Source organism: Sinohyriopsis cumingii, chromosome 11 (genome assembly GCF_028554795.1).
Source record: "Sinohyriopsis cumingii isolate HCF-2022 chromosome 11, ASM2855479v2, whole genome shotgun sequence".
Taxonomy (NCBI): Eukaryota; Metazoa; Mollusca; class Bivalvia; order Unionida; family Unionidae; genus Sinohyriopsis; species Sinohyriopsis cumingii.
In genome coordinates this window covers 75,367,660-75,395,009 of record NC_142971.1, presented here as the reverse complement: position 1 = coordinate 75,395,009, position 27,350 = coordinate 75,367,660, and the positions used below count along the sequence as shown (strand labels likewise).

Here is a 27,350-nt window from a genome sequence, read left to right as displayed (position 1 = left end):
AAAGACAAGTTCACTATACAGGCCTTTAGACTGGCTAATCCAGCAATAAAATAAAACATCTGTGAGATAATTGTAGTCATCATCATCATCATTGGCGACTCAGTCTCGAAAGACCATGCGAATAGTGCCCTTGGGGTGTTGTCTGTCTCTTTTGGCATCGTCTGCTGTGGCTGTGCAGACCTATACGTGAGTGACAGTCCCTATTGCAGTTGGTGCAGACATACTGAGAAGTCTGCATTACTGTGGTTGCTGCTGTGTTCTTCTTTCTCTTACGTTTCTCTGCCGCCAACTGGACTCTCCTCGCATCAGTGACTGATATGCCATTGTTTACCGTCAGTCTCCAGGTGCATCGGTCCTCGGCCAGCTTTTCCCAGCCATCCGGTGAAATGTTGCATGCCTTCATGTCCCTCTTGCACACATCTTTGAAACGGAGTGAGGGGCGTCCAACTCTTCTCATGCCAGTGCCCATCTGTCCATATAGGATGTCCTTTGGCAGCCTTCCATCCTCCATGCGTCGGATGTGTCCCAGCCATCGAAGGCGGTGTTTAATCAGCAGGGAGTACATGCTGGGGGCACTTGCATGCTGCAGGATCTGTCTGTGTGGAACACGGTCTTGCCAGCTGATTTTCAGGATGCGTTTTAGGCACCTTATATGGAAGGAGTTGACCCGGCATTCTTGCCTCATGTAGGTACTCCAGGTCTCACTTGCATATAGAAGGGGGCTGAGAACGCAGGCCTGGTAGACTCCGACCTTGGTGTGCACTGTCAGTGCATTGTTTTCCCACACCCTCTACGTTAATCGAGCCATGATGGTGTTTGCCTTTCCAAGCCTTCTGTCCAGTTCCATATCAATTGAGAGAGTGTTGCTGATGGTTGACCCTAGGTAAGTAAAGTTGTTGACTGCTTCCAGGGTGACACCGTTGATTTTGATGGAAGGGGCAATGGTGGTATCTTGCACGCTGACATTTGTTTTTTCTAAGCTGATGGTGAGACCAAACTGCATGCAGGCATCAGCAAAACGGTCTCCCAGTCTCTGGAGGGCTTTCTCGGTGTGGGCCACAAGAGCTGCGTCATCTGATGAGCACAGCTCTCATTTTGGTCTTTAAGCGCAGGCGTACCAGGTTGAACAGCCTCCCATTGGACCTGGTGTGTAGATATATGCCATCCGTGGACGTGTCGAAGGAGTAGGACAGGAGCAGAGAGAAGAAGATTCCAAAATGTGTTGGTGCCAGCACGCAGCCCTGCATCATGCCACTGTTAATTGGGAAGGAGGTTGAGGAGGATCCATCATACAGGACTGTTCCCTTCATATCTGTATGGAAAGAGATTATCATGCTGAGGAGTTTTGGGGGGCAACCGATCTTATTCAGAAGTTCAAAGAGGCCCTTCCTGCTGACCAAGTCAAAGGCCTTGGTGAGGTCAATGAACGTCATGTAGAGTGGTTGACCTTACTCTCTGCTGTTCTCTTGGAGTTGTCGTAGGGAGACGATCATGTCTGTTGTCGACCTGCCTGCGCTGAAGCCGCACTGTGATTCTGGATACACACAGTCCGCCAGCAACTGCAGCCTGTTGAGTATGATGCGGGCGTACACTTTACCAACAATACTCAAGAGCGAGATCCCTCTGTAATTATTACAGTCACTGCGGTCGCCCTTGTTTTTGTAAAGGGTCACAATTGTGGCATCACGCATGTCTTGGGGGACTGCTCCTTCCTCCCAGCAGAGGCAAAGTAGCTCGTGCAGTGGTTTAATCAATGTTGGTTTTCCACGTTTGGTAGCTTCGGGCGGGATGCTGTCACTACCTGGTGCTTTGTCGTTTGGAAGGGAGTCGATTGCTTTGCTGAGCTCCTCTAAGGTTGGCACTTTGTCAAGCTCTTCCATGGTAGGCAGATTCTTTATGCTGCTGAGGGCTGCATCGGTGACTGACGTTTCTCGGGAGTATAGCTCTGAATAGTGCTCCACCCATCTGGCCATCTGTTGCCCACGATCTGTGATCTTCTCTCCTGTCAGAGATTTCAGGGGAGCGACCCCTTTCACTGTAGGATCTAGAGCCTTCTTGATGCCACTGTACATACCTTGGATGTGTCCAGACTCGACACTGCGCTGGATCCCTTCACACAGTTGTTGCCAGTACTCGTTCGCACACTGTCTAGCGATGCTTTGGTTGTTACTTCAGGCACTTCTAAGAGCAGCAAGCGTCCATTCATTAGGGCATTTTTTGTAAGCTATGAAGGCTTTTCGTTTCTCCTCGATTTGTGGTTCCATCCTTGATAGTTGTGCGTTGAACCAGTCCCGGCTAGGTCGTTCCTTCTTGCCAAGCGTTGACAAAGCTGTACTGTAGATGGCACCCTTTATGGCGTTCCACTTGGCTGTAGCATTGTACTCAGGTAGGTCCTGGAGAGCCTTGTCCAGGGCGAACACATACTCCTCCACCTTGGCAGGGACTGACATCTGTGCAGTGTTTATGTGAGGACGTCCTTTTGGTTTTGAGCGGTGTAGCATGTGTGGCTGTAGTCGCATTCTGCTGCTCACGAGGGCATGGTCAGAGTCGCAGTCTGCACTGTGGTAGGTTCTGGTGGAGAGGACGCTGTTAAGGTCAGAGCGTCTGGTGATCACCAGGTCTAGTTGGTGCCAGTGATGAGATCTGGGGTGTTTCCATGACACTTTGTGTTGTGGCTTACATTTGAAGAAGGTGTTTGTGACGCACAGGCCATGGTAGGTGCATAGCTCCAGCAGTCTCTGACCATTTTCGTTGGTCTTTCCAGTGCCATGATATCCGAAGCAGGTAGGCCATGACTCATGGTCCGCACCTACTCTGGCATTAAAGTCACCGAGGAGGAATAGTGGTTCATTTTTGGGGCATCCTCTGATATGTTCGTCCAGCTGCCCATGGAACTGATCCTTCACGTCTTCTGACGTCGTGAGGGTTGGGGCGTAGACACTGATGATGTTGACAGGACCTGAAGCATTGGTGAGGCGGATGGACAAGAGATGCTCAGTACCCCCTGTGGGAGGTTCAACTGAGGCCAAGAGATTATTTTTGATGGCAAATCCCACTCCGTGCTGGCGGGGCTCCTCATGTTCTCGACCCTTCCAGAAGAAGGTGTAGTTTTCCTCTCTGAGGGAGCCACTTGAGGCGAGCCTGGTTTCCTGGAAGGCAGCTATGCTGATATTTAGTCTGGTGAGTTCTCTATCGATGATGGCCGTCTTTCTGGTGTCGTCCACTTCTCTGAGGTCGTCAGAGATGCCTGTACACATGGTGCGCACATTTCAGCTTGCAAGTCAAAGAGCTGGAGTCTTCTTTATTGGTTTCTTGTTTCTTTTGTCTGGTGTGAGATCATCATCTGCATGTCATGCTGAACAACACACTGAGCTCCAGACACCCACTAGAGCAGGCAGACGATGGCGGGTCAACACCTTATTGACCGGGGGCTGCCCGGCTTGAGGCGGGCGATAATTGGCCTGTGGGACACGATGATCCATCCCACCATCAAAGCTGACCCATGGCGCCCCTTCCCTATGCCAATCGGGTGGGACTTATAACCCATAAACTGTCAGCTTCCGTGTTGTTTCCTCACTCTGTAGCAAGACTGGAGTTTCCTCTCCAGGGCGCAAGGCTGGGCGTGGAGTATGGAGATCCTGGGCTGCCCAGACGTCCGGATCCCCCTCTCGTCCTTGCTGGTGGAGTCCAAAGGAATGCTGAAAATGACATTTGGCACCAGTTTGGATACAGGAGCTGCCGGAAGGAGGTTGTAGTCGACCCCCAGCTGCCTTAGGGGCTCCACTCTGGATTTTCTGTCTGGGTGTAGTACTGTCATAACATTTTAGTTATATGGGGATAAAACTGGCAAATTCAGCAATAAAATAAAACATCTGTGAGATAATTGTATTACTGTCATAACATTTTAGTTTTATGGGGATAAAACTGACAAATTCAGCAGTAAAATAAAACATCTTTGAGAGAATTGTATTACTGCCATAACATTATAGGTATCACGGTACCAATTGTTTTTCCATATACCTCAATGCTAATGTTTTGTGAAATAAATATGCTTTCTATCCTACTTGAACAAGCATGTCACACAGTCATAGAGAACAATGCTGGGTTGTCAATTTGACAATGACATAACCAGGTGGTATAACGGTACCAATTGCGCAAGTCTAGGTAGGCGGAACTAAAGGTGTAGGCAACATTGGATTCAGAATTAAAGAACAATGCTATCTGTGATTGGTGCATTATGTAAGAGTTGTACTTTTTGTTTGGCTTAAAAAAAGTTGAGCCTCTTGGCAACATGTGAATTTATGTTAATTTCTATCTAGATCATATTTTGTATTTTTTTATGATTTTTTTAATATAAGGTACACATGGCTGAAAATGTGCTTGTTGTGACTAGATAACTCTTACCCCTGTCTAGTTCCAGTTCTAGTTTTAAATGCAGTGGAGTACCTGGTTATGTCATTGTCAAATTGACAATCTTGCATTTTCTCTATGACAGTGTGTGACATGCATTCTGAAGAAGGATAGAAAGTATATTTATTTCATCAAACACTAGAATTGATGTATATGGAAAAACAATTGGTACCGTTACACCAGGTACTCCATTGCGTTTAAGAGACTACTTTAGTAGCAGACAAGTCTATATTGAAAAACTATGGCACCAAATATTAAGTGAAACACGATTTATCGACGTGAATTGTGGATGTTACATCGCTAAAATATGTTAGAGGAAAGGAATTTTATTATAATGAAGAACATGTTGCATCAAGAAAAGGAAAATCAATAGAACATTACAAATTTTGAAAGATGATTCCAACAGTGATGTACTACAGCATTCAGAATTTTTGGACTTCACTTCAAAACCTTTTATTGAAAGTTAAATATGTGATGCAGACTAGTTACAGGGAATGTTGTGTATACATTATTTATCATTTTGTTTTGTGTCTGTATTCTTGAAATAAATCATATGGATTTAGCTAATTTGAGAAATAAAATTTAACTGCAGCAGATCCAGGTATGTTGCAAACAGAAATGTACGTTTTTGAATAATAGGCAAAGGCAGGAAGTTCTGAGGGGTCTGATTCTCTTTTGGAAGATGTTGACCTTCCATTGCCTAATTCTCAAGCATAAGTCCGGTCTGATCCCTGTCAGACTTGTGTATATGTACAGTATTTGAATACTGGAAGAGTAGATTAATTGAATCAGACAATGTTACATCATGGTTGTTTCAGACAACCAGTAATTCCTAGCAGAACTACACATAATCCGACCTGTAAAATACTATTTCCCATATGTTGTTGAGAAGGGAGTTTTACCAGTCTTGTTTAACTTGTTTAGTCAGGAAAGCCAGCAAAAGGAAAAGAGTCAGAGACAAAGTCTGAGTCATCTGAAACAGCAGAGTCCACCCAGTCCACCACATCAATACCAGCTGTTCCTGCCTCCAATGAACAGTCCTGGGCCACAACGATCCTTGGAGTTGTGATGAAGTTCTTTAACCCATGGAAAACAAAAGGGGTAGCAGAGGCGGTGCCTGTCATGAACAATACAGGTAGGTAAAGAGGATGGGTAAAATCCATAAATAATTGTTTGCAGTATAAGAGATGCACTATCTTCGGTTATGGTCCTGTGGTTTGATCAGTTTTGTTATTCATTTCAATTGGACTTGAGACAAATATCATAATAAAGCAGGTTGGTAATTGATAGTGGTTAATGTTAACAATGATTAGTTTATGGAAATAGTCTGTTTAAGGATGGTTATCATGTAATACAGGTATGACTTCTACCTTAAGCATGCTTCTGTTCTGATGTGTGGCTATTTAAAATAGGTTGTCACAAAATACATGTGTAATTTCTACAATACTTTTTAAACGGTTCTGATAAAATATTTCTTTGCCAGTACTTCCTGTGTGTTGCACAAGGAGTGTGAGCAATATTAAGTTGTGATTGGTAGTTATTGTTTACCTTGGACTAGAAGAAACAATCCGAATTCAGTGTAATGTAATGTAGTGCTTGACACACCAGAAGTGTGCCCATCAAATCTAATCTAAGTAAACAATATTTGAAACAACACAATAACTTAGCATGAAAGTGATTATTCAATAACGACTCAAGTACTTCGTTGTACATGGGGATACATTTGGAATGTCTCCTTTAGGATGAAAGTGATTATTAAATGATGAGTAAAGTACTTGATTATACATGGGGACACATTTGGAATGTCTCATTTAGGATGAAAGTGATTATTAAATGGTGAACAAAATAATTCATTATACATGGGGACACATTTAGAATGTCTCCTTATAGGATGAAAGTGATTATTAAATGATGAGTAAAGTACTTCGTTATACCTTTGGACACATTTGGAATCTCTCCTTTAGGATAAAAGTGATTATTCAATCACCTCGATTTACATGGGGACACATTTGGAATGTCTCCTTTAGGATAAAAGTGATTTTTCAATCACTTCATTATACGTGGGGACTCATTTGGAATGTCTCCTTTAGGATGAAAGTGATTCTTCAATCACTTCGTTATACATGGGGACACATTTGGAATGTCTCCTATAGGATGAAAGTGATTATTCAATCACTTCGTTATACATAGGGACAAATTTGGAATGTCTCCTTCAGGACGAAAGTGATTATTCAATCACTTCGTTATACATAGGGACACATTTGGAATGTATCCTTTAGGATGAAAGTGATTCTTCAATCACTTCGTTATACATGGGGACACATTTGGAATGTCTCCTTTAGGATGAAAGTGATTATTCAATCACTTCGATTTACATGGGGACACATTTGGAATGTCTCATTTAGGATGAAAGTGATTATTCAATCACTTCATTATACATGGGGACACGTTTGCAATGTCTCCTTCAGGATGAAAGTGATAATTCAATCACTTCATTATACATTGGGACACATTTGGAATGTCTCCTTTAGGATGAAAGTGATTATTCAATCACTTCGATTTACATGGAGACACATTTGGAATGTCTCCTTTAGGACGAAAGTGATTATTCAATCACTTCGTTATACATAGGGACACATTTGGAATGTATCCTTTAGGATGAAAGTGATTCTTCAATCACTTCGTTATACATGGGGACACATTTGGAATGTCTCCTTTAGGATGAAAGTGATTATTCAATCACTTCGATTTACATGGGGACACATTTGGAATGTCTCATTTAGGATGAAAGTGATTATTCAATCACTTCATTATACATGGGGACACGTTTGGAATGTCTCCTTCAGGATGAAAGTGATAATTCAATCACTTCATTATACATTGGGACACATTTGGAATGTCTCCTTTAGGATGAAAGTGATTATTCAATCACTTCGATTTACATGGAGACACATTTGGAATGTCTCCTTTAGGACGAAAGTGATTATTCAACCACTTCGTTATACATGGGGACACATTTAGAATGTCTCCTTTAGGATGAAAGTGATTATTCAATCACTTCGTTATACATGGGGACACATTTGGAATGTCTCCTATAGGATGAAAGTGATTATTCAATCACTTAGATTTACATGGGGACACATTTGGAATGTCTCATTTAGGATGAAAGTAATTATTCAAGCACTTCGTTATACATGGGGACAAAATTGGAATGTCTCCTTCAGGACGAAAGTGATTATTCAATCACTTCGTTATACAAAGGGACACATTTGGAATGTCTCCTTAAGGATGAAAGTAATTATTCAATCACTTCGTTATACATGGGGACAAATCACTTCGTTATACATGGGGACACATTTGGAATGTCTCCTTTAGGATGAAAGTGATTATTCAATCACTTCGTTATACATGGGGACACATTTGGAATGTCTCATTTAGGATGAAAGTAATTATTCAATCACTTCATTATACATGGGGACACGTTTGGAATGTCTCCTTAAGGATGAAAGTAATTATTCAATCACTTCGTTATACATGGGGACACATTTGGAATGTCTCCTTTAGGATGAAAGTGATTATTCAATCACTTCGATTTACATGGAGACACATTTGGAATGTCTCCTTTAGGACGAAAGTGATTATTCAACCACTTCGTTATACATGGGGACACATTTAGAATGTCTCCTTTAGGATGAAAGTGATTATTCAATCACTTCGTTATACATGGGGACACATTTGGAATGTCTCCTATAGGATGAAAGTGATTATTCAATCACTTAGATTTACATGGGGACACATTTGGAATGTCTCATTTAGGATGAAAGTAATTATTCAAGCACTTCGTTATACATGGGGACAAAATTGGAATGTCTCCTTCAGGACGAAAGTGATTATTCAATCACTTCGTTATACAAAGGGACACATTTGGAATGTCTCCTTAAGGATGAAAGTAATTATTCAATCACTTCGTTATACATGGGGACAAATCACTTCGTTATACATGGGGACACATTTGGAATGTCTCATTTAGGATGAAAGTGATTATTAAATCACTTCGATTTACATGGGGACACATTTGGAATGTCTCCTTTAGGATGAAAGTGATTATTCAATCACTTCATTATACATGGGACACATTTGGAATGTATCCCTTAGGATGAAAGTGATTATTCGTTCACTTCGTTATACATGGGGACACATTTGAAATGTCTCCTTTAGGATGAAAGTGATTGTTCAATCACTTCATTATACATGGGGACACATTTGGAATGTCTTATTTAGGATGAAAATAATTATTCAATCACTTCGTTATACAAGGGGACACATTTGGAATGTCTCCTTTAGGACGAAAGTAATTATTCAGTGATGAGTGAAGTACTTCGTTATACATGGACACACATTTGGAATGTCTCCTTTAGGATGAAAGTGATTATTCAATGACGAGTCAAGTACTTCGTTATACATGGGGACACATTTGGAATGTCTCCTTTAGGATGAAAGTGATTATTCAATCACTTCGATTTACATGGGGACACATTTGGAATGTCTCATTTAGGATGAAAGTGTTTGTTCAATCACTTCATTATACATGGCGACACGTTTGGAATGTCTCCTTCAGGATGAAAGTGATAATTCAATCACTTGATTATACATGGGGACACATTTGGAATGTCTCCTTAAGGATGAAAGTAATTATTCAATCACTTCGTTATACATGGGGACAAATTTGGAATGTCTCCTTCAGGACGAAAGTGATTATTCAATCACTTCGTTATACATGGGGACACATTTGGAATGTATCCTTTAGGATGAAAGTGATTATTCAATCACTTCGTTATACATGGGGACACATTTGGAATGTCTCCTTTAGGATGAAAGTGATTATTCAATCACTTCGTTAAACATAGGGACACATTTGGAATATCTCCTTTAGGATGAAAGTGATTATTCAATCACTTCATTATACATGGGGACACATTTGGAATGTCTCCTTCAGGATGAAAGTGATTATTCGTTCACTTCGTTATACATGGGGACACATTTAGAATGTCTCCTTTAGGATGAAAGTGATTATTCAATCACTTCGTTATACATGGGGACACATTTGGAATGTCTCCTTTAGGATGAAAGTGATTATTCAATCACTTCGTTATACATGGGGACACATTTGGAATGTCTCCTTCAGGATGAAAGTGATTATTCGTTCACTTCGTTATATATGGGGACACATTTGGAATGTCTCCTTTAGGATGAAAGTGATTATTCAATCACTTCATTATACATGGGGACACATTTGGAATGTCTCATTTAGGATGAAAGTGATCATTCAATCACTTCGTTATACAGGGGGACACATTTGAAATGTCTCCTTTAGGATGAAAGTGATTATTCGTTCACTTCGTTATACATGGGGACACATTTGGAATGTCTCCTTTAGGATGAAAGTGATTGTTCAATCACTTCATTATACATGGGGACACATTTGGAATGTCTTCTTTAGGATGAAAATAATTATTCAATCACTTCGTTATACATGGGGACACATTTATAATGACTCCTTCAGGATGAAAGTGACTATTCAATCACTTCGTTATACATGGGGACACATTTGGAATGTATTCTTTAGGATGAAAGTGATTATTCAATCACTTCGTTAAACATAGGGACACATTTGGAATATCTCCTTTAGGATGAAGGTGATTATTCAATCACTTCGTTGTACATGGGGACACATTTGGAATGTCTCCTTTAGGATGAAAGTGATTATTGTTCACTTCGTTATACATGGGGACACATTTGGAATGTCTCCTTTAGGATGAAAGTAATTATTCAATGATGAGTGAAGTACTTCGTTATACATGGACACACATTTGGAATGTCTCCTTTAGGATGAAAGTGATTATTCAATCACTTCGATTTACATGGGGACACATTTAGAATGTCTCATTTAGGATGAAAGTGATTATTCAATCACTTCATTATACATGGCAACACGTTTGGAATGTCTCCTTCAGGATGAAAGTGATAATTCAATCACTTGATTATACATGGGGACACATTTGAAATGTCTCCTTAAGGATGAAAGTAATTATTCAATCACTTCGTTATACATGGGGACAAGTTTGGAATGTCTCCTTCAGGATGAAAGTGATTATTCAATCACTTCGTTATACATGGGGACACATTTGGAATGTCTCTTTAAGGATGAAAGTAATTATTCAATGACGAGTCAAGTAGTTCATTATACATGGGGACACATTTGGAATGTCTCCTTTACAGTGAACATGCTGCTGGAATAAGATAATTGCAACGACTTGGGGAGGTGGGGGGGGGACATCTCAGGTTAAAGAATTAAAAGTTGAACTTTTGCTTCAGCATCCAGATTGAATGATTTATCCGCCATTTCAATCAACACTAACAATACTATATTCAATTCCAGTCAGATGGTTTGGTGATCCTCATAATGCAAACAGGTTTTGTAGCGAAAAAATAGTTTTGGTCATGTCATCCGCTCGTTCCCATTTAAAATTGTGTCCGTACCCTCAAGTACAACTTGAGCTACATATATACAAGTTGTGGTAACTTCAGACTCTTTTGCCCATGAAAACTGTAAAGCAGGATATCACCTCTCAAGCCCAGTCTTCTTGGCTTCAGAACACTACATGATGGGTGTAACCTGCTAGCTCTAAATATCATAGTCACCTCATGATGATTTTTGATCATGAAATCAGAGTAATCTCTGTGAGCCTCATGTTTGAAAACAATGTTTATATACATCATTGAAGCTGCTGGCTGGTGTGCAGAATCAATCATCTTGAGCTTTTATCTCAGGAATTTTAGTTTTGCAAAGACAAAACCTGAATCTGGTGGTCAAGTGGTTGCAGCCCACACAACCACCAGACTCAATTAAACCAACACGGCCAATTAATCTGCTTGATTTGACAGCCAGTTTTGATGGTAAGGAGATTTCAGTAATCATGTTCTTAACATGATAGAACAATTACAGCTTATGTGCCCTTAGAAGGAGACAAGAGGTATAATAAGGATACTTAGCATTCCCATTGACTATTACTCATTTTCTTGACTGCTCGTGTGCTCCATGTGGTTAGAACACCTATCTCTGATTAGGGAGGTCGTTTTAAACCCTGGCCACGTCATGCCAAAGACTTATAAAAATGGTAAAAGCAGCCACCATGCATGGTGTTCAGCATTAAGAAGGTAGTGATAGGAGTGGTCTGCCTGGTGTCAGGATAATCTGCTTGGGTGGGACATAATGCTACATGAGTGCGGCATGGTGCCCCAGTGCTAGATGTCACTGTAAACTGCTACATTTCAGACCTTATAGTGATAGGACTGAAGTATTGTTAAAGCTATGTTACAAATACAAATCAGATGCACATTCACTTTTTTTATGATATTAAAATGATTATGAAACATTTAAAGGAGAAGGCAGTTTTTTTTCTAGTAAATTCTATTTCTACAATAGTACTTACTCAACGACACCTATTTAAGGCCAACGACACCTATTTAAGGCCATGGCTTTGGGTGGCTGGGTGGTCTAAAGTGCTTGCTATTACCGATTACTGCTGTCTCACCTCTGTCTGCATGGGTTCAAATCTTGGACTTGGCTATTGTGGGTCTTCCACCATGTATAGCCTATCTTGCCTTCTTGTGCTTGATGATTCTCCATTCCCATTCTTGAGAAGGTAACGATAATTCTTCATAGCACAGTACATGCTAGTAGTTCGTGGTTTTAATTCAACATTTTCAGGATGATCCATTTGATTAGATGCATGACTTATCGTCGTCACGATACCTTTTGTTTTGCATTGCAGGAATAAGTTAAAAACATCTTATTACCGATAGTATGACTTACTTTAAATGTGGAGGGGATTACAGTGTTATCTTAAAAACAGAAAAAAAAGAGTACAGTTTCCATGTGAATGGAAAATGTTTTTGTCTAAGCAGGTTCCACTGCAGGAATGGAAACAAATGACAGCATAATCACTCACACTGTACTTCTAGCATATGGAAAACAACCACCATGACCCACATGCATTCATTTCTGACCTTGAAAGAGGAACACTGTTTGCTATTCCCACTCCTGTACACATATTAACATAAGGCAACGAACTGATGCAATTGGAAATCATTCTTTTGTAGATTCTGTTCAACGTTGGCTTATCCTCATGGTATGTTCAGCCTCTAACAAAGTATATAACATAAAGGAGATATTCCAAAGTTGTTCTCATGTACAACTAAAATACATTACTTATCATTTTAGACACCTTAATGGGAAATTGTCTCCGTTGAGTGAAGTAGATGAAATGCAATGCAACAGAGGAACTCTGCATAAATGTGTATGTTAAATGAACAGTAAAGTATTTAAATTGTGTATGAGGTACAAATTTGCGATGTTTTACTTTTGTTGGTATATGTTACCATTGGTTGAGCATGCGGCCAGACTAATAAATACCTGCATTGAATTTCTGTTGCAGGAGATGGGAATCATTTTTTGAACTATGCGATTTTCACACCATGTGTGGTTTGTAGAATGAGAATGTATATCATAATATTTTATCTTTCTAATGATGTAAGTGGATGGCAGTACCTGAATTCTCAATTCAAAGAATAAAATGGCAAATGTCTAATAATTATTCATGACTGCTGAGGATTAAAGTTACTTGCATATCCTTGTATTGGGTTATTTTTGTTGTTTTGAAATTTGTCTCCCCTTGTATCACTAGTTTACAGCAGATCTTGAATTCTGATACCAAGGGTGGGATTTTGTTATCTAACATAAATGGATAATGAAGGATTATTTCTCAATTGTGTTATCTAACATAAATGGATAATGAAGGATTATTTCTCTTCTTACTGAATGACTAGTAAGTTTTTAGTCAAAAGGTGGTCATGAGTATTGATGTAAGTTTGAGGACAGAATGGTGATCAAGAGTATTGATGTAAGTTTAAAGACAGAATGATGATCATGAGTACTGGTGTAAGTTTAAAGATAAAATGGTGATCATGAGTATTGATGCAAATTTGAGGACAGAGTGGTGATAATGAGTACTGGTGTAAGTTTGAAGTCAAGATGGTGATCATGAATGAGTACTGGTGTAAGTTTGAAGACAGAATGGTGATCATGAGTATTGATGTAAATTTGAGGACAGAATGGTGATCATGAGTACTGATCTAAGTTTGAAGATGAAATAGTGATAATGAGTACTGATGCAAGTTTGAAGACAGAATGTTGATCATAAGTACTGATGTAAGTTTAAAGGCAAAATGGTGATCATGAGTACTGAAGTAAGTTTGAAGTCATGGTGATCATGAGCACTGATATAAGTTTTAAGTGAGAATGGTGACCATGATTACTGATGTAATTTTGAAGTCATAAGGTGATCATGAGTACTGATGTAAGTTTGAAGTCAAAATGGTGATCATGATTACTGATGTAATTTTGAAGTTGTAAGGTGATCATGAGTACTGATGTAAATTTGAAGCCAGAATGGTGATCATAAGTACTGATGCAATTTTAAAATCAAAATGGTGATCATGAGTACTGATGTAAGTTTCAAGTTTAAAATGGTGATCATGAGTACTGATATTAGCTGGAAGACAGAATGGTGATCATGAGTACTGATGTACTGAAGTAAGTTTGAAGTCAAAAGGTGATCGTGAGTACAGATATAAGTTTGAAGTCAAAGTGGTGATCATAGTTACTGATGTAATTTTGAAGTCAAAATGGTGATCATGAGTACTGATGTAATTTTGAAGTCAAAGTGCTTATTATGCGCACTGATATAATTGTGAGTCAGAATGATGATCATGTGTATTAAAGTAAATTTTAAGCAAAAGGTGGTCATGAGTACTGGTCTAAGTTTGAAGACAGAATGGTGATCCTTGAGTACTGATCTAAATTTGAAACAGCAAGTACTCATTACAATTTCTCCACTGTAATTTAAAAGTCTGGTTTGCAGTTTAAACCCGTACCAGCATACAAAGAACAGTGGTTGAGAGAGTTACAGTAATACAAAGTATGCAAATTGTATACTGCATACAAATGATATTAGTAGGTTAGGATTAATTGTGGCTGGCAAAAATAATTATATATTCCTTGATTCAACTCTGATAAAGAATACATTTACCCTTTATTATGTCTACTGGTCATAACACAGTAGATCTTACACGATTGACTGCTGTCTGGCATCTGTCATTGATCCATCTGTTAGGAAAAGCTTGATATCACTACTCTAAAAATACTTATAGGATTGCCATGAAGCTTTGCACACACATCCATTCCAGGATCTACTTGGACCATGATGAAAATGGTACTGCTTGGACATCATTATGTATTTGCCATCTTCAGTTTGTGTTATCTTGCTCCTCTTGAATGGTCATACAAGCATGGGTTTCAATTAAATGTTAAATCTGGTTGGTTCGAATTTAAAATGGTGTTTATCTGATGTTCAATATATCCACCATGGCAACCATCTAATACATCTTGTTATCACTATTCCTTCTGAACTGAGTCTTTGTGATGTTCAATACAGCCACCATGACAACCATCTTATAAATCATGTTATCACTATTCTTTCTGAATTGAGTCTTTGTGATGTTCAGTATAGCAACCATGGCAATCATCTTATATATATTTACTCCATTGTCTAACAATAGGGATTTATAAGATTTATGTTATGCTGCATTTCTGTCCTAAAGGTATTCCCATACATCTATGAGGTAATATTGCTGTTGTCAGGTTTGATATCTTTTAGGGAGTACAATTAGTGTATATAGTATGATAGACCAATCAGTTGTTCTCTGCCTGAATTTGATTAAGACTTGGGTACTTTAAGAGTTGATGCAACAAATATTTGAAAATCAATTTTCTATCTGTATAACACAAGGGATTAACAAGATTTCTTTTGCTGCATTTCTATCCTAAGTTGTTCCCATACATCTATGGGGTAATATTGCTGCTGTCAGGCTGATAGCTTTTACGGACCACAGTTAGGGTAAATAGTATGGCAGCCTAAGAAGTTGTTCTCTCCCTGAGTTTGATTACGAATTAGGTACTTTAAAAATTGTCGCAACATACATCTGAAAAACCAATTTCCTGCCTGGATATTCAGCAAAATGTATTATCCTTTGAAAATTGATTACAGCACTAGTAAATTATTAGGAAAGGTAGATGAAATTATTAGAAATGCTGACTGTTTTATTTTAAAATAGTGATAAATAGTGATTGACTCTGGAACTAAAGGAGTAGAAGGAATGATTCCATATTATGTCAATAGGACCCTTACCATAACGTAAATTATTGACTAGTTTAATTCAATTAAAGAAATTGGTAACATATATGATTTGTAAAATTGCTGATACTTGATAAGCATTTATGAGACAGGGGTGTAAATGAGCATCAGATTGCCAATCACGCATTGGCAGAAGCTTGATCATGATGGTTTGTGTGTATGTCGATTTATACCAGTTAATGTCTACGTCATAGTTTTGTATACTTCAGTGATGTGGTCAATTTCTCAAGTTCAGTTGACCCCTGAGTATGTTACTTGGTACGAGGATATATGTTGATGTGTACAACACCATGTTACCCAAAAGATACCAGTTTAACAAACATCTGGTGGGAAGCTCTCTTTGTGGATGCCATTTAATTATTCTTGGCCTGTCCAGATTGTATCTGCATCATGCATGTCGTATATAGTAATGAATTCTAATATAGGCATATTCATTATATTCTCAGCCAACCAATAAATCTATTCTCAAAGTTCGTATCTGTTAGAGTTGGACAAACTAAAGACTGCATCATAAAAAAATCCCTTTTACAGGTGTGCATACCATCCCACTTGAAACAGTGGCAGTTGATGGCTGTCCCATCAACTACAAACCCTGTTGGAAAATGATTTTGGGTTCAGATGTGCTAGATTTATGAAACAAAGATTTCAGCATAACCAATCATTTTGCAGGTGCCCAGGCTTTGCCTGCTGAAGATCATCTCAAGGAGGAAAGGAAGTCAGGACTGTTGACAGGTTGCAAGAAGAAGCCAAAGGTTTGTCTGTCAGTTATGACAATGGTCACAAGTAAAAATGGTTTAATATTAATATTTCTTCTTGGAGTAGTTCTTGTTATCTGCTGTATATAATTATCTGGAAATTGAATGGCTGAACATTGATCAGACATAATTATATCTATTGGTTGGATTAAGCTATCCATGCATCTGTTTTTTATTCCTGGAATTCAGTGCAAGACTTTCAAAAATTGGTTTTACACAAAGCAATGATAATAACATTGTTAGTACTCTTTGCAATGGTTTGTGTTTTTGTGTCCTCTACAAGAGTCATCTTAATGGAATGCAGATGTCACTTTCATGCTGTGGCACAAGGTTTTACAGCTAGCTTAGTTTCTCTGCTTGTTACTGCAATACCATTAAGTGCAATGGCTTTAACATGTATGCACATCTGATGAAATTCTCAACCACTTTGACAATTTTTGACCTTTGCAATTAGAATTCACTTTGCTTGAAACAGTAGCCTTGGAAAAAATGGAGGGATCAACCAAAAATATAGAATGAACATAGATCTTTGGTGCAGCCTGCAGAATCTTGGATATATGATGGAATATTGGCACAACTTGCAAAGCAAGCTGACATTGGCAAATAATACAAATTACTGGTGGAAGAATACATGTACCATGATAGGATTGGCATGCCCTGGATCCAATTGGAAAGGAACAAGAATGCAAAGCAGAGAGATATTGAGTACACGGACCATGCAAAGATCTGTAAGTCAGTGCATGGTCAGCCAAGAGTAATCATACTTTCACATTGGAACAAAACCAAACAGTACTTTGTCTGGGGATCCTAGGCTTTACCTCTATTATAGTGATGACGAGGTATTTGAAAAACTGATTTTCACATCAGTGACTTTCCATTCAGACATGCAATGCCATTTTCCCCTGGCTCATCAGATTAAAAGAAAATTATTGATCTTGGGGAAAGATATTCTCTGTTGTGTGATATCAGTGGGCACAGAGATCTGCAAACGTTGCTGAAACTGAGGGCAGATGGTATGTAGCCTGGCTAGCGAATGTGTTAAATAGTATATGACTTCCAGATCTCAGTATAAAAAGAAAACTGACAGTTTCTCAAAAGAGATAAGAGTTGTACCAGTACACCACATCAGAAAATCATTTCCACAGAGAAATTAACCCTTACCTAACTTCTCTTCTAAAAATGATAATATTACTATATCTGACAATCAGCGATTCCTTGGACATAAAACAAGGCATGGAGGTATATAGGCTTAGTTAATCAAGATTATAGAAGGGTGCAGTTACGAGTGAAATCCATATATAATAAAGTGTAATGACAAGTAAAATCCACACATAATAGAGAGCAGTTACCAATTAAATCCACACATAATAAAAAGGGTGATCCCACATCACAAAGTTTTGAGTGAAATTACCAGCGAAATCCATACATAATAGAAAGGGTGATCCCAAATCACAAAGTCAATTGTTTGGAGTGCAGTTGGCAGTGAAATCCACACATAATAGAAAGGGTAATCCCGCATCACAAAGTCATTAGTTTGAAGTGCAATTACCAGTGAAACCCACACATAATAGAAAAGGTGATCCCAAATCATAAAGTTAATAGTTTGGCATGCAATTACCAGTCAGATCCACACATAATAGAAAGGGTGATCCCACTTCACAAAGTCAATAGTTTGGAGTGCAATTACCATTGAAATCCACACATAATATAGTGCAATTACTAGTGAAATCTACACGTAATAGAGTGCAATTACCAGTGAAATCCACTCATAATAGAATGGGTGATCCCATATCACAAAATCAATGGTTTAGAAGTTTAGTTTTGTTGGGCTTTACTTGCTTTGCAGAGGACACATCCTTCACTGAACTTCTGTTTCTTTGTTTTTGTTTTTGAAAGATGAATCACACTTGTACATTATTCCTACTTCCAAAATGATCCTGAGTGTTTTGTGTTTCATATCAGAGATAAGAATTAGCCTCAAGGAAATCCTGTTTTGTGTTTCATACCAGAAGTAAAAACTGACCTCAAACAAATGTTGCTTGCCACTAATTTATAATAAAGACGGCATTTCACAAAATTTCATATAACTTCAATCTTTGGATATTGTCCTTGTTATTGACAGTTCTTTATGTAGTTTTTGCCTTTGTTATTGACATAGTTATTTAGTTATTACCTTTTCATTGACAGTCAGTTACATAGATATTCTCCTTATTATTGACAGTTATGTAGTTATTATCCTTGTTATTGACAGCCAGATATGTAGTTATTGCCCTTGTTATTGACATTCAGTTATGTAGTTATTGCCCATATTGATAGTTATGTAGTTATTGTCTTTGTTATCATTAGTCATTTATGTAGTTTTTGTTATTGGCAATCAGTTATGTAGTTATTGCCCTTGTTATTGACAGAGTTATTTTGTTATTGCATTTGTTATTGACAGTCAGTTACATAGTTACTGTCCATGTTATTGACAGTTATGTAGTTATTGCCCTTGTTATTGACATTCATTTATGTAGTTATTGCCCATGTTATTGATAGTTACGTAGTTATTGTCTTTGTTATTGACAGTCACTTATGTAGTTTTGGTCCCTGTTATTGACAATCAATTATGAAGTTAATGTCCTTGTTATTGACAGTTATGTAGTTATTGCCCTTGTTATTGACAGTCAGTTATGTTGTACAAGGGGCCCCGAGTAGCCGAGTGGTCTAAAGCGCTCACTGTTACGGATCACTGCCATCTCACCTCTGTCTGTGTCGGTTCGAGTCTCGGATTCGGCTGATGTGGTTATTTGATAAAGCTGGCCAGTAGTTTCTCGTGGGTCAGTGGTTCTTTTCGCGGGTTTTCCGGGTTCGTCTTCCACCATTAATACTGGCCGCCATGTATAGCCTATCTTGTGCTGAAAAATGGCGTTAAGCCCTACAACAACAACAACAACGACAATCAGTTATGTAGTTATTGCCCTTGTTATTGACATTCAGTTACGTAGTTATTGCCCTTGTTATTGATAGTCATGTACATATTGTCTTTGTTATTGACAGTCATTTATGTAGTTTTTGTCCTTGTTATTGACAATCAGTTATGAAGTTAATGTCCTTGTTATTGACAGTCAGTTATGTAGTCAGTGATATGGTGATTGCTTATCTTTGACTGCCTTACCTTTTACCTCTTTGACAGTTCAACTGTATATATATAATCTGTCCTGTATGATATATGCATACTGCAAGTTAATGGCATTAGTCTGGAAATCTCTCTCTCTCTCTATTGCTTTCTCGATCTTTGCAAATATTGCTGAAAATCTTGCTAAAACATGCCTTGGTGGAGTGGATTCACTTTTTAAAACATGCCTTAGTGGAGTGGAGTCAGTTGTTTTTATTTTTCACAGTGTATTTTATCAGCAAATCTCATAACCAAGTCTTTGTACCACTTTAGAGTCCATATGTTAAATATGGTTTTGATCAGACTGCTAAATTTAATGTTATACAATGTTTGGAATCCTGTTATTACAATTCTGTCCAAGTTAGCTGGGTGAAATAGTCATGTTTAATTTGATAAAACCCAGATGAGCAATATCAGGCCTACTTGGGTCTCTGGTGTCATTGAATGCAAGGGTTAACTGATCAATTATTTGCATTTTGATCATTATTATATTTTTAAGAAATGAGACAACATGATTTATTGCAACAGGTGTGGTCCAGACAGAAAGAAAAACTTCAAAAATGGATACTAACATTTGAAGTAAAACCACTGTAAACTGCTAAAGACAAAACATAATATTTTGGAAGAAAGATAAACAGCGTTTTTTCTTTTTTATTTTGGTATATTTACTGAGGGACTATTATTATTATTATTATTATTATAGTTGTGTTTCTATCTATGTACAGAGGATTGTTATTATTAAAATGTTCTTCACATAAACAAGATAAATTACCAGTCTGCAGAGGGTCAGGTTCGTAGAGAAATCAATTTAGAGAAATTTTGCTACATGCAGGTTTGAAAAATTTTGTGTTGAAATTTAACTGGCTCACATCTGAATCAGTATGCACTGAATGAGTGAATAGATACTTATTTGTTACATCCAAATATAATGAAAAAGAAATTTATAAAATGTATATTTGGCAAGATCCTTTTTCCAAACCTACAGATCCAACATAAATAATGCTGTCTAGTGACTGAAAACACAAATGTTGTGGTGAATGGACATTCTATAAATATTTATGTCGGAGGTGAAATAGGGTTGTTTGTCATTACATATTAGGATGAATGGACTTGTAAATTCTATGAATACTTCTGTCAGCGATGAATTCAGTGTCTTTGCTATTGCTCATAATTTTGGTCAATCTATTCCCAATATTTTAGGGCAGATATTATGAGATCAGTGAGAGATACTTCAGGCAGATCCGCTCTTATCTGAAAGACAAACCGACCAGGTTTCACTTGGTTGATGAGGACTTTGCCATTGACAACACTATTGTAGACAGCAAATTAGAAGATTTGAAGAGGAAAATTGTAGAGGTGGCATCACAGCAACCATACTGGGGGGAGGAGATACCTGCACGTTGGCTCCCTCTGGAACAAGAGCTGATGAAGCGAAAGGCAGCTGGAGTGAAGGTACACATTTCCACTCACAGTTTAAAACATATATACCAAATATGTAATTATTGGATTTGGAAAAGCTTAACTTTGTTTTGTCACACTAAGTCTAGCATGATGAATGCATATGTATATTTTAGGACTTGAATTAAGTTACACCAGGTTAGTATTTGATGACCTTGAGGTTTGAAATTGCAGACCTGCCAACTCACATGATTTTTGTGTGAATTGCATGACACGTGATAGCGATTCACACTGCACGCAGAAAATCAAGAATTTCCCCTAATCTCAACTGGCTTAAATCAGAAATAAATCAACTTGTATCATGTGTAGTGCTAATCATGATAACAGCAGACCTATGATACAGATTAAATAAAACCATATGCTTTTAAAAACCTTATGCAAGACCTTGTGCAATGAAATACCTTCATCTGTCAAACCTACAATACAGTTTAAATAGAACCATATGATTTGAAATACCTTCATCTTTCAGACATATCATACAGACTATACAAAACCTTGTGCTTTGAAATAGATTTTCCTGTCATATCTACTACAGAGATTAAATAAAACCATATGCTTTGAAATATTATCATCTGTCATTCCTAAAATACAGATTAAATAGAACCATATGATTTGAAATACTTTCATCTGTCAGACCTACAATACAGACTATACCAGACAATGTGCAAGAAATACCTTCGTCTGACAGAATTACAATACAGATTAAATAAAACCATATGCTTGAAATACCTTCATCTTCACTCGAATATCCAGCATGGACACCACCATGTAGTTCAGGTAAACTATTATAATACCACTGGCATCTGTATCCACACAGATGAAGACTTATTTTATAAGATGAAGACTTATTTTATATGTACACTCACTAGGGGGCCGAGTTGTCTAAAGCACTCACCGCTCCGAATCACTGCCATCTCACATCTTTCTGCATGGATTTGAGTCTCAGCCTTGGCTAGCGTGGGTATGTGGGAAAGGCGGCTGGAGTGAAGGTACACATTTCCACTCACAGTTTAAAACATCTATGCCAAATATTTAATTATTGGATTTGGAAAAGCTTAACTTTGTTTTGTCACACTAAGTCTAGCATGATGAATACATATGTATATTTTTGGACTTGTATTGAAGTTACACCAGGTTATTATTTGATGACCTTGAGGTTTGAAATTGCAGACCTGCCAACCCACATGATTTTTGCTTCAATTTCATGACACTTGATAGCGATTCGCATTGCATGCAGAAAATCAGGAATTTCCCTAATCTCAATTGACTTAAATCAGGAATAAAATACCTTGTATCCTCTGTAGTGCTAATCACGATAACAGCAGACCTACAATACAGATAAAATAAAACCATATACTTTTAAAAACCTTCATCTGTCAGACCTACAATACAGATTATGCAAGACCTTGTGCAGTGAAATACCTTCATCTGTCGGACCTACAATACAGACTATACAAGATCATGTGCAGTGAAATACCTTCATCTATTAGACCTACAATAGAAACTGTACAAGACCTTGTGCAGTGAAATACCTTCATCTGTCAGACCTACAATACAGACTATACAAGACCTTGTGCAGTGAAATACCTTCATCCGTCACACCTACAATGCAGACTATACAAGACCTTGTACAAAGAAAAACCTTCATCTGTCAGACCTACAATGCAGACTATACAAGAGCTTGTGCAGTGAAATACCTTCATCTGTCTCATGTACAACACAGACTATATAAGACCTTGTGCAGTGAAATACCTTCATCTGTCTGATGTACAACACAGACTATGCAAGACTTTGTGCATTCAAATACCTTCATCTGTCAGATCTACAATACAGACTATACAAGACCTTGTGCAGTGAAATACCTTCATCTGTCTGATGTACAACACAGACTATACAAGACCAAGTGCATTGAAAACCCATCATCTGTCAGACCTAAAATACAGACTATACAAGACATTGTGCAGTGAAATACCTTATCTGCCTGATGTACAACACAGACTATGCAAGACTTTGTGCATTAAAATACCTTCATCTGTCAGACCTACAATACAGACTGTACAAGACCTTGTGCAGTGAAATACCTTCATCTGTTGGACCTACAATACAGACTATACAAGACCTTGTGCAGTGAAATACCTTTATCTGTCGGACCTACAATATAGACTATACAAGACCTTGTGCAATGAAATACCTTCGTCTGTCAGAATTACAGATTAAATAAAACATATGCTTGAAATACCTTCATCTTCACTCCAATATCCAGCGTGGTCACCTCTGTGTAGTTCAGGTAAACTATTATAATACCACTGGCATCTGTATCCACACAGATGAAGACTTACTTTACATGTACACTCACTAGGCTGCCGAGTGGTCTAAAGTGCTCTCCGCTCCGAATCAACTGCCATCTCACGTCTTTCTGTGTGGATTTGAGTCTCAGCCTTGGCTAGCATGGGTATGTGGGAAAGAATGCCAATAGCTTCTTGTGGGTTGGTGGTTCTTCCCTGGGTATTCCACGGTTCTTCTTCCACCAGTTCTACTGGCCACCATGTATAGCCTATCTTGTGCTGAAACATGTCATTAAACCCTAGAACAACAACAACACTCTCACAGAACTATTATAATACTGCTGGCATCTGTATCCACACAGATGAAGACCTATTTTTATATGTACACTCTAACTGAATGAATATTTTCCCTCTGTCCAAGGCAGTTGTCAGGGCGCCGATTGGCAAAGTGGTCTTTTGTGGTCACCATTACAGATCACTTCCAATTCACCACTGTCTTGGGCTTGGCCAATGTAAGTACAAAGAGAAAGCTTGCCAGTAGCTTGCCACGGATCAGTGGTTCTTTCCGTGTTTTTTTTACTGGTTCTTCTGCCACTATTTATATGGGCTGCCATGTAAAGCCTATCTTTAGCGGTAAAACATCATTAAACACCATAACAACAACAAAAACCAAGGCAGCTGTTTAGACTGATTTTCATACCACTAACCAGAGGTCACTATTTCCTGTATTTTATGATCAACATACTTGATTAAAATTTGTCGTTAATGTTATTGTTCAGCATCTGTTAGTGGCATAATTCATGAAGCCATGAATGCATCTCTGTTAGTAATACATTCTTACCACAACGGTCAGTCATTAAACTATGAATGCATCTATATTAGTGGTACCCTCTTACCACAATGGACATTTGTCACACTATGGATCCATCTCTATTAGCAACCAACCCTTACCACCAAGGATTGTACCTTGGGTGGCTGAGTGGCCTAATGCACTCGCCTTTACCAATCACTGCTATCTTGCCTATGTGGGTTGAAGTCTAAGGCTTGCCCAATTTAGGTATGTGAGAGGGCTGTCAGTAGCTTCCAGTGGGGGCCGTGGTTGTTACCAGATTTTCTGAGTCCTGCTCCACCAGTTTTATTGGCCACCATCTATAGCATATCTAGCCCTTAGACATGACGTTAAACACCAAAACTACAACAACATTACCACAAAGGACCGCTCAAATGGTCTAGTGATTAGGGCATCCGCCTTGGATGTGGGAGGTTGTGGGTTTGATCCTTGGCCGAGTCATACCAGAGACTTACAAAAATGGTACTAAAAGCTGCCTCGCTTGATAATCAGCATTAAGAGGTTAGTGTTAGGACTGGTCGGCCTGGTGTCAGGATAATATGACTTGGTGGGACATCATGCTACATGACTGCAGCATGATGCCCCAGTGCTAGACATCACGATAAACTGTCATATTGCATATATTATAGCAATATGACTGAACAATTGTTAAAGCATAGTTAAAAATCCAAATCACACACACACACACACTCACACTCAATATACATGATAAATGGACAATAACAGATGGCATGCCTGTTATCTGAAAGGGTAGAATGCCAAGCCTAACCAAACTACAGGAAGTTTAAAAGTTGAGTGTAATTTTCATTTTATTTCTCAAACAATTTAGTCAAGCAGGGTCTTGTGCTGCAAAACTATAAGGCTTAAGAATCCGAAATGAAACTTTAAAAAAAATATATTCGTCAAAATACCTGAACAAGAATATGAAATTGTTGGACTTTAAATCCTAATACAGCATTAGTCACCAAAGCACTGATTCAAGAAAGTCAAATGTTGTCAGAGCTTATGTTAGTAACAGTTTAGGAGTAGAGATATCTCAGTAACAACACTTAGATAAGTGGAATGCTCTACATAACGACCATAAAGTCCAGTTTACCTGGATAAGCTAACTAATATGCATATGCCCCTTACAGACATCAGACTATAAAAGTAGGGTTCTCTGCACGGAGCAATACTTTTATACAGATAAGGAACAGACTTATCTCAGAAACAAGTGAAGGTTAATGCTTGAATATCTAGAAGCAAAATCTACTTTTTTATTTATTAGGTCACTAACAGGATGTTTGTTTTTGTTGTTGGGTTTAACGCCATTTCTCAGCACAAGATAGGCTATGCATGGCGGCCAGTATTAATACTGGAAGAAGAACTCGGGGGGGAAAACCCCGGGAAGAACCACCGACCCACGAGAAGCTGCTGGCAAGTTTTCTGACATAACCACATTGGCAGAATCCTAGACTCGAACCCACGCAGACAGAGATGAGATGGCAGTGATCAGTAATGGAGAGCACTTTAGACCATTCGGCCACTCGGGGCCCCCTTACATAGTGGAGCATGAAGAATAAACAATGGATGTTGTGGAGTTTTGTCCATTTCCTAGTCCACCCTTTTCGTTTCTACTTTCCCTTTTTTCAGTGCCAAAGGGCAACTTCCCCCATTAAATATAATGTTCACATCATCTCTGAAAGATGGTCACTGTGACAGACATGTTAATTTTTTTTGTATTACATTGAATTTGTTAAGACTACTGTATCAGTATTAATGCAACTTATGATATGTATCTTGGCGAGCACTACGCCTATAAAAATATTTCTAGTCTGAATGTCTGGTCACATCAGGATGGAGTTTTCACTAAAGAGTTCTTTGATGTATACTTTATAGTTGGTTCTACATGTACTATGGTCATTGGAATGGCCGATTGGAAAATCTTGCTATCACAGTTCCTTCTGAATGACACATCATATTGAAATGAGATTTTTACCAGTAATCTTCTGATGATGTCTAGACCCATAAATAAAAAGGATCTTTCTTGAACATTGAATGTGACCATCACACTGGTCATCTCACAAATCTTGTTGTGCCACTTGAACTTTGAATGTGACCATCACACTAACCATCTGACAAATCTTGTTGTGCCACTTGAACTTTGAATGTGACCATCACACTAACCATCTGACAAATCTTGTTATCATTGTTCTTTCTAATTTGATGTCATGCCAAACATTGGATATTTACTAAATGATTTCCTATGAGACATAGTCTGTCAGAAATATAATTGGGGCCACTTAGATATTCAGTATGGGAAACAGTTGCCAGTTTTAAATTCTAGTTATCACTGTTCCTGAATGAATTATCCTAAGAGCATTAGATTTTCGCTGAAAAAATCTAAGATTTCTAGTTGTTTGTAACTTTAAACATTGCCTATTTGGCCTCCAATGTCCTGGTATTGCTACTCCTCTTACATGGGTGGTCATATTCACATTGTACATTTTCCCAAAACATTATTACAGTGTCATGTTGGTCCTAAATTAAAAGGGTACCATTTTGTTCTCCAAAATTGCCATCTTGAAAATGGTGCTGTTGCTGATCGTTTTAAGTAGAAAGTCTCATGGACATGGAGTTTTCACAAGATTTCTAGCATGTCTAGTTGGACTTGAATAAAAATTATGCAATCAAACCCTCAACATGGCTACCATGGTGACCATCTTAAAAATATTGCTATTACTTCTAGATGGGAAGTCATAATCAGCATGATATTTTCATCAAAGGGTTTATATGTTACTTGATAATTCCTAGGTGAAAATGGTGCAATCTTACATTCAGTATAGATGCTACAATGACAATCAAAGAGTTTATATGTTACCTGATAATTCTTAAGTGACAATGGTGCAATCTTACATTCTGTATAGCTGCTACAATGACCATCTTGGGAACAGTTTTTTCACTGATGTCAACTTCGTTCTTAATTAAACTGGCACTAATCTGATGTTCATGAAGGCCACCACAGTGTTGTTGTCATTTAAGAATATCAGACATATTTTCAACACTAGCTGTTTAACAGGAAGAAATGGTGTGTTTTGAATTCATGGAAATTATTATTTTCAGTCAGTAGAGCATGAATTT

At 38.2% G+C, this 27,350-nt stretch overlaps 1 protein-coding gene across 9 annotated transcripts in view; it reads left to right on the top strand.

Moving 5' to 3' along the window:
- The window catches only part of LOC149788763 (uncharacterized), a 168,994-nt gene that overhangs the window by 94,301 nt on the left and 47,343 nt on the right, over positions 1-27,350 (top strand). For all 9 annotated transcript variants that reach the window (XR_016424243.1, XR_016424242.1, XM_089974858.1 and 6 more), the window contains 3 exons: positions 5,335-5,545; positions 16,395-16,477; positions 20,838-21,089. Coding sequence is in view for 7 of the 9 variants with exons in the window: in XM_089974858.1 (XP_089830984.1) it covers positions 5,335-5,545; positions 16,395-16,477; positions 20,838-21,089 (546 nt within the window). In the remaining 2 variants the exon portion in view is untranslated. The remainder of the gene's footprint in view (positions 1-5,334; positions 5,546-16,394; positions 16,478-20,837; positions 21,090-27,350) is intronic.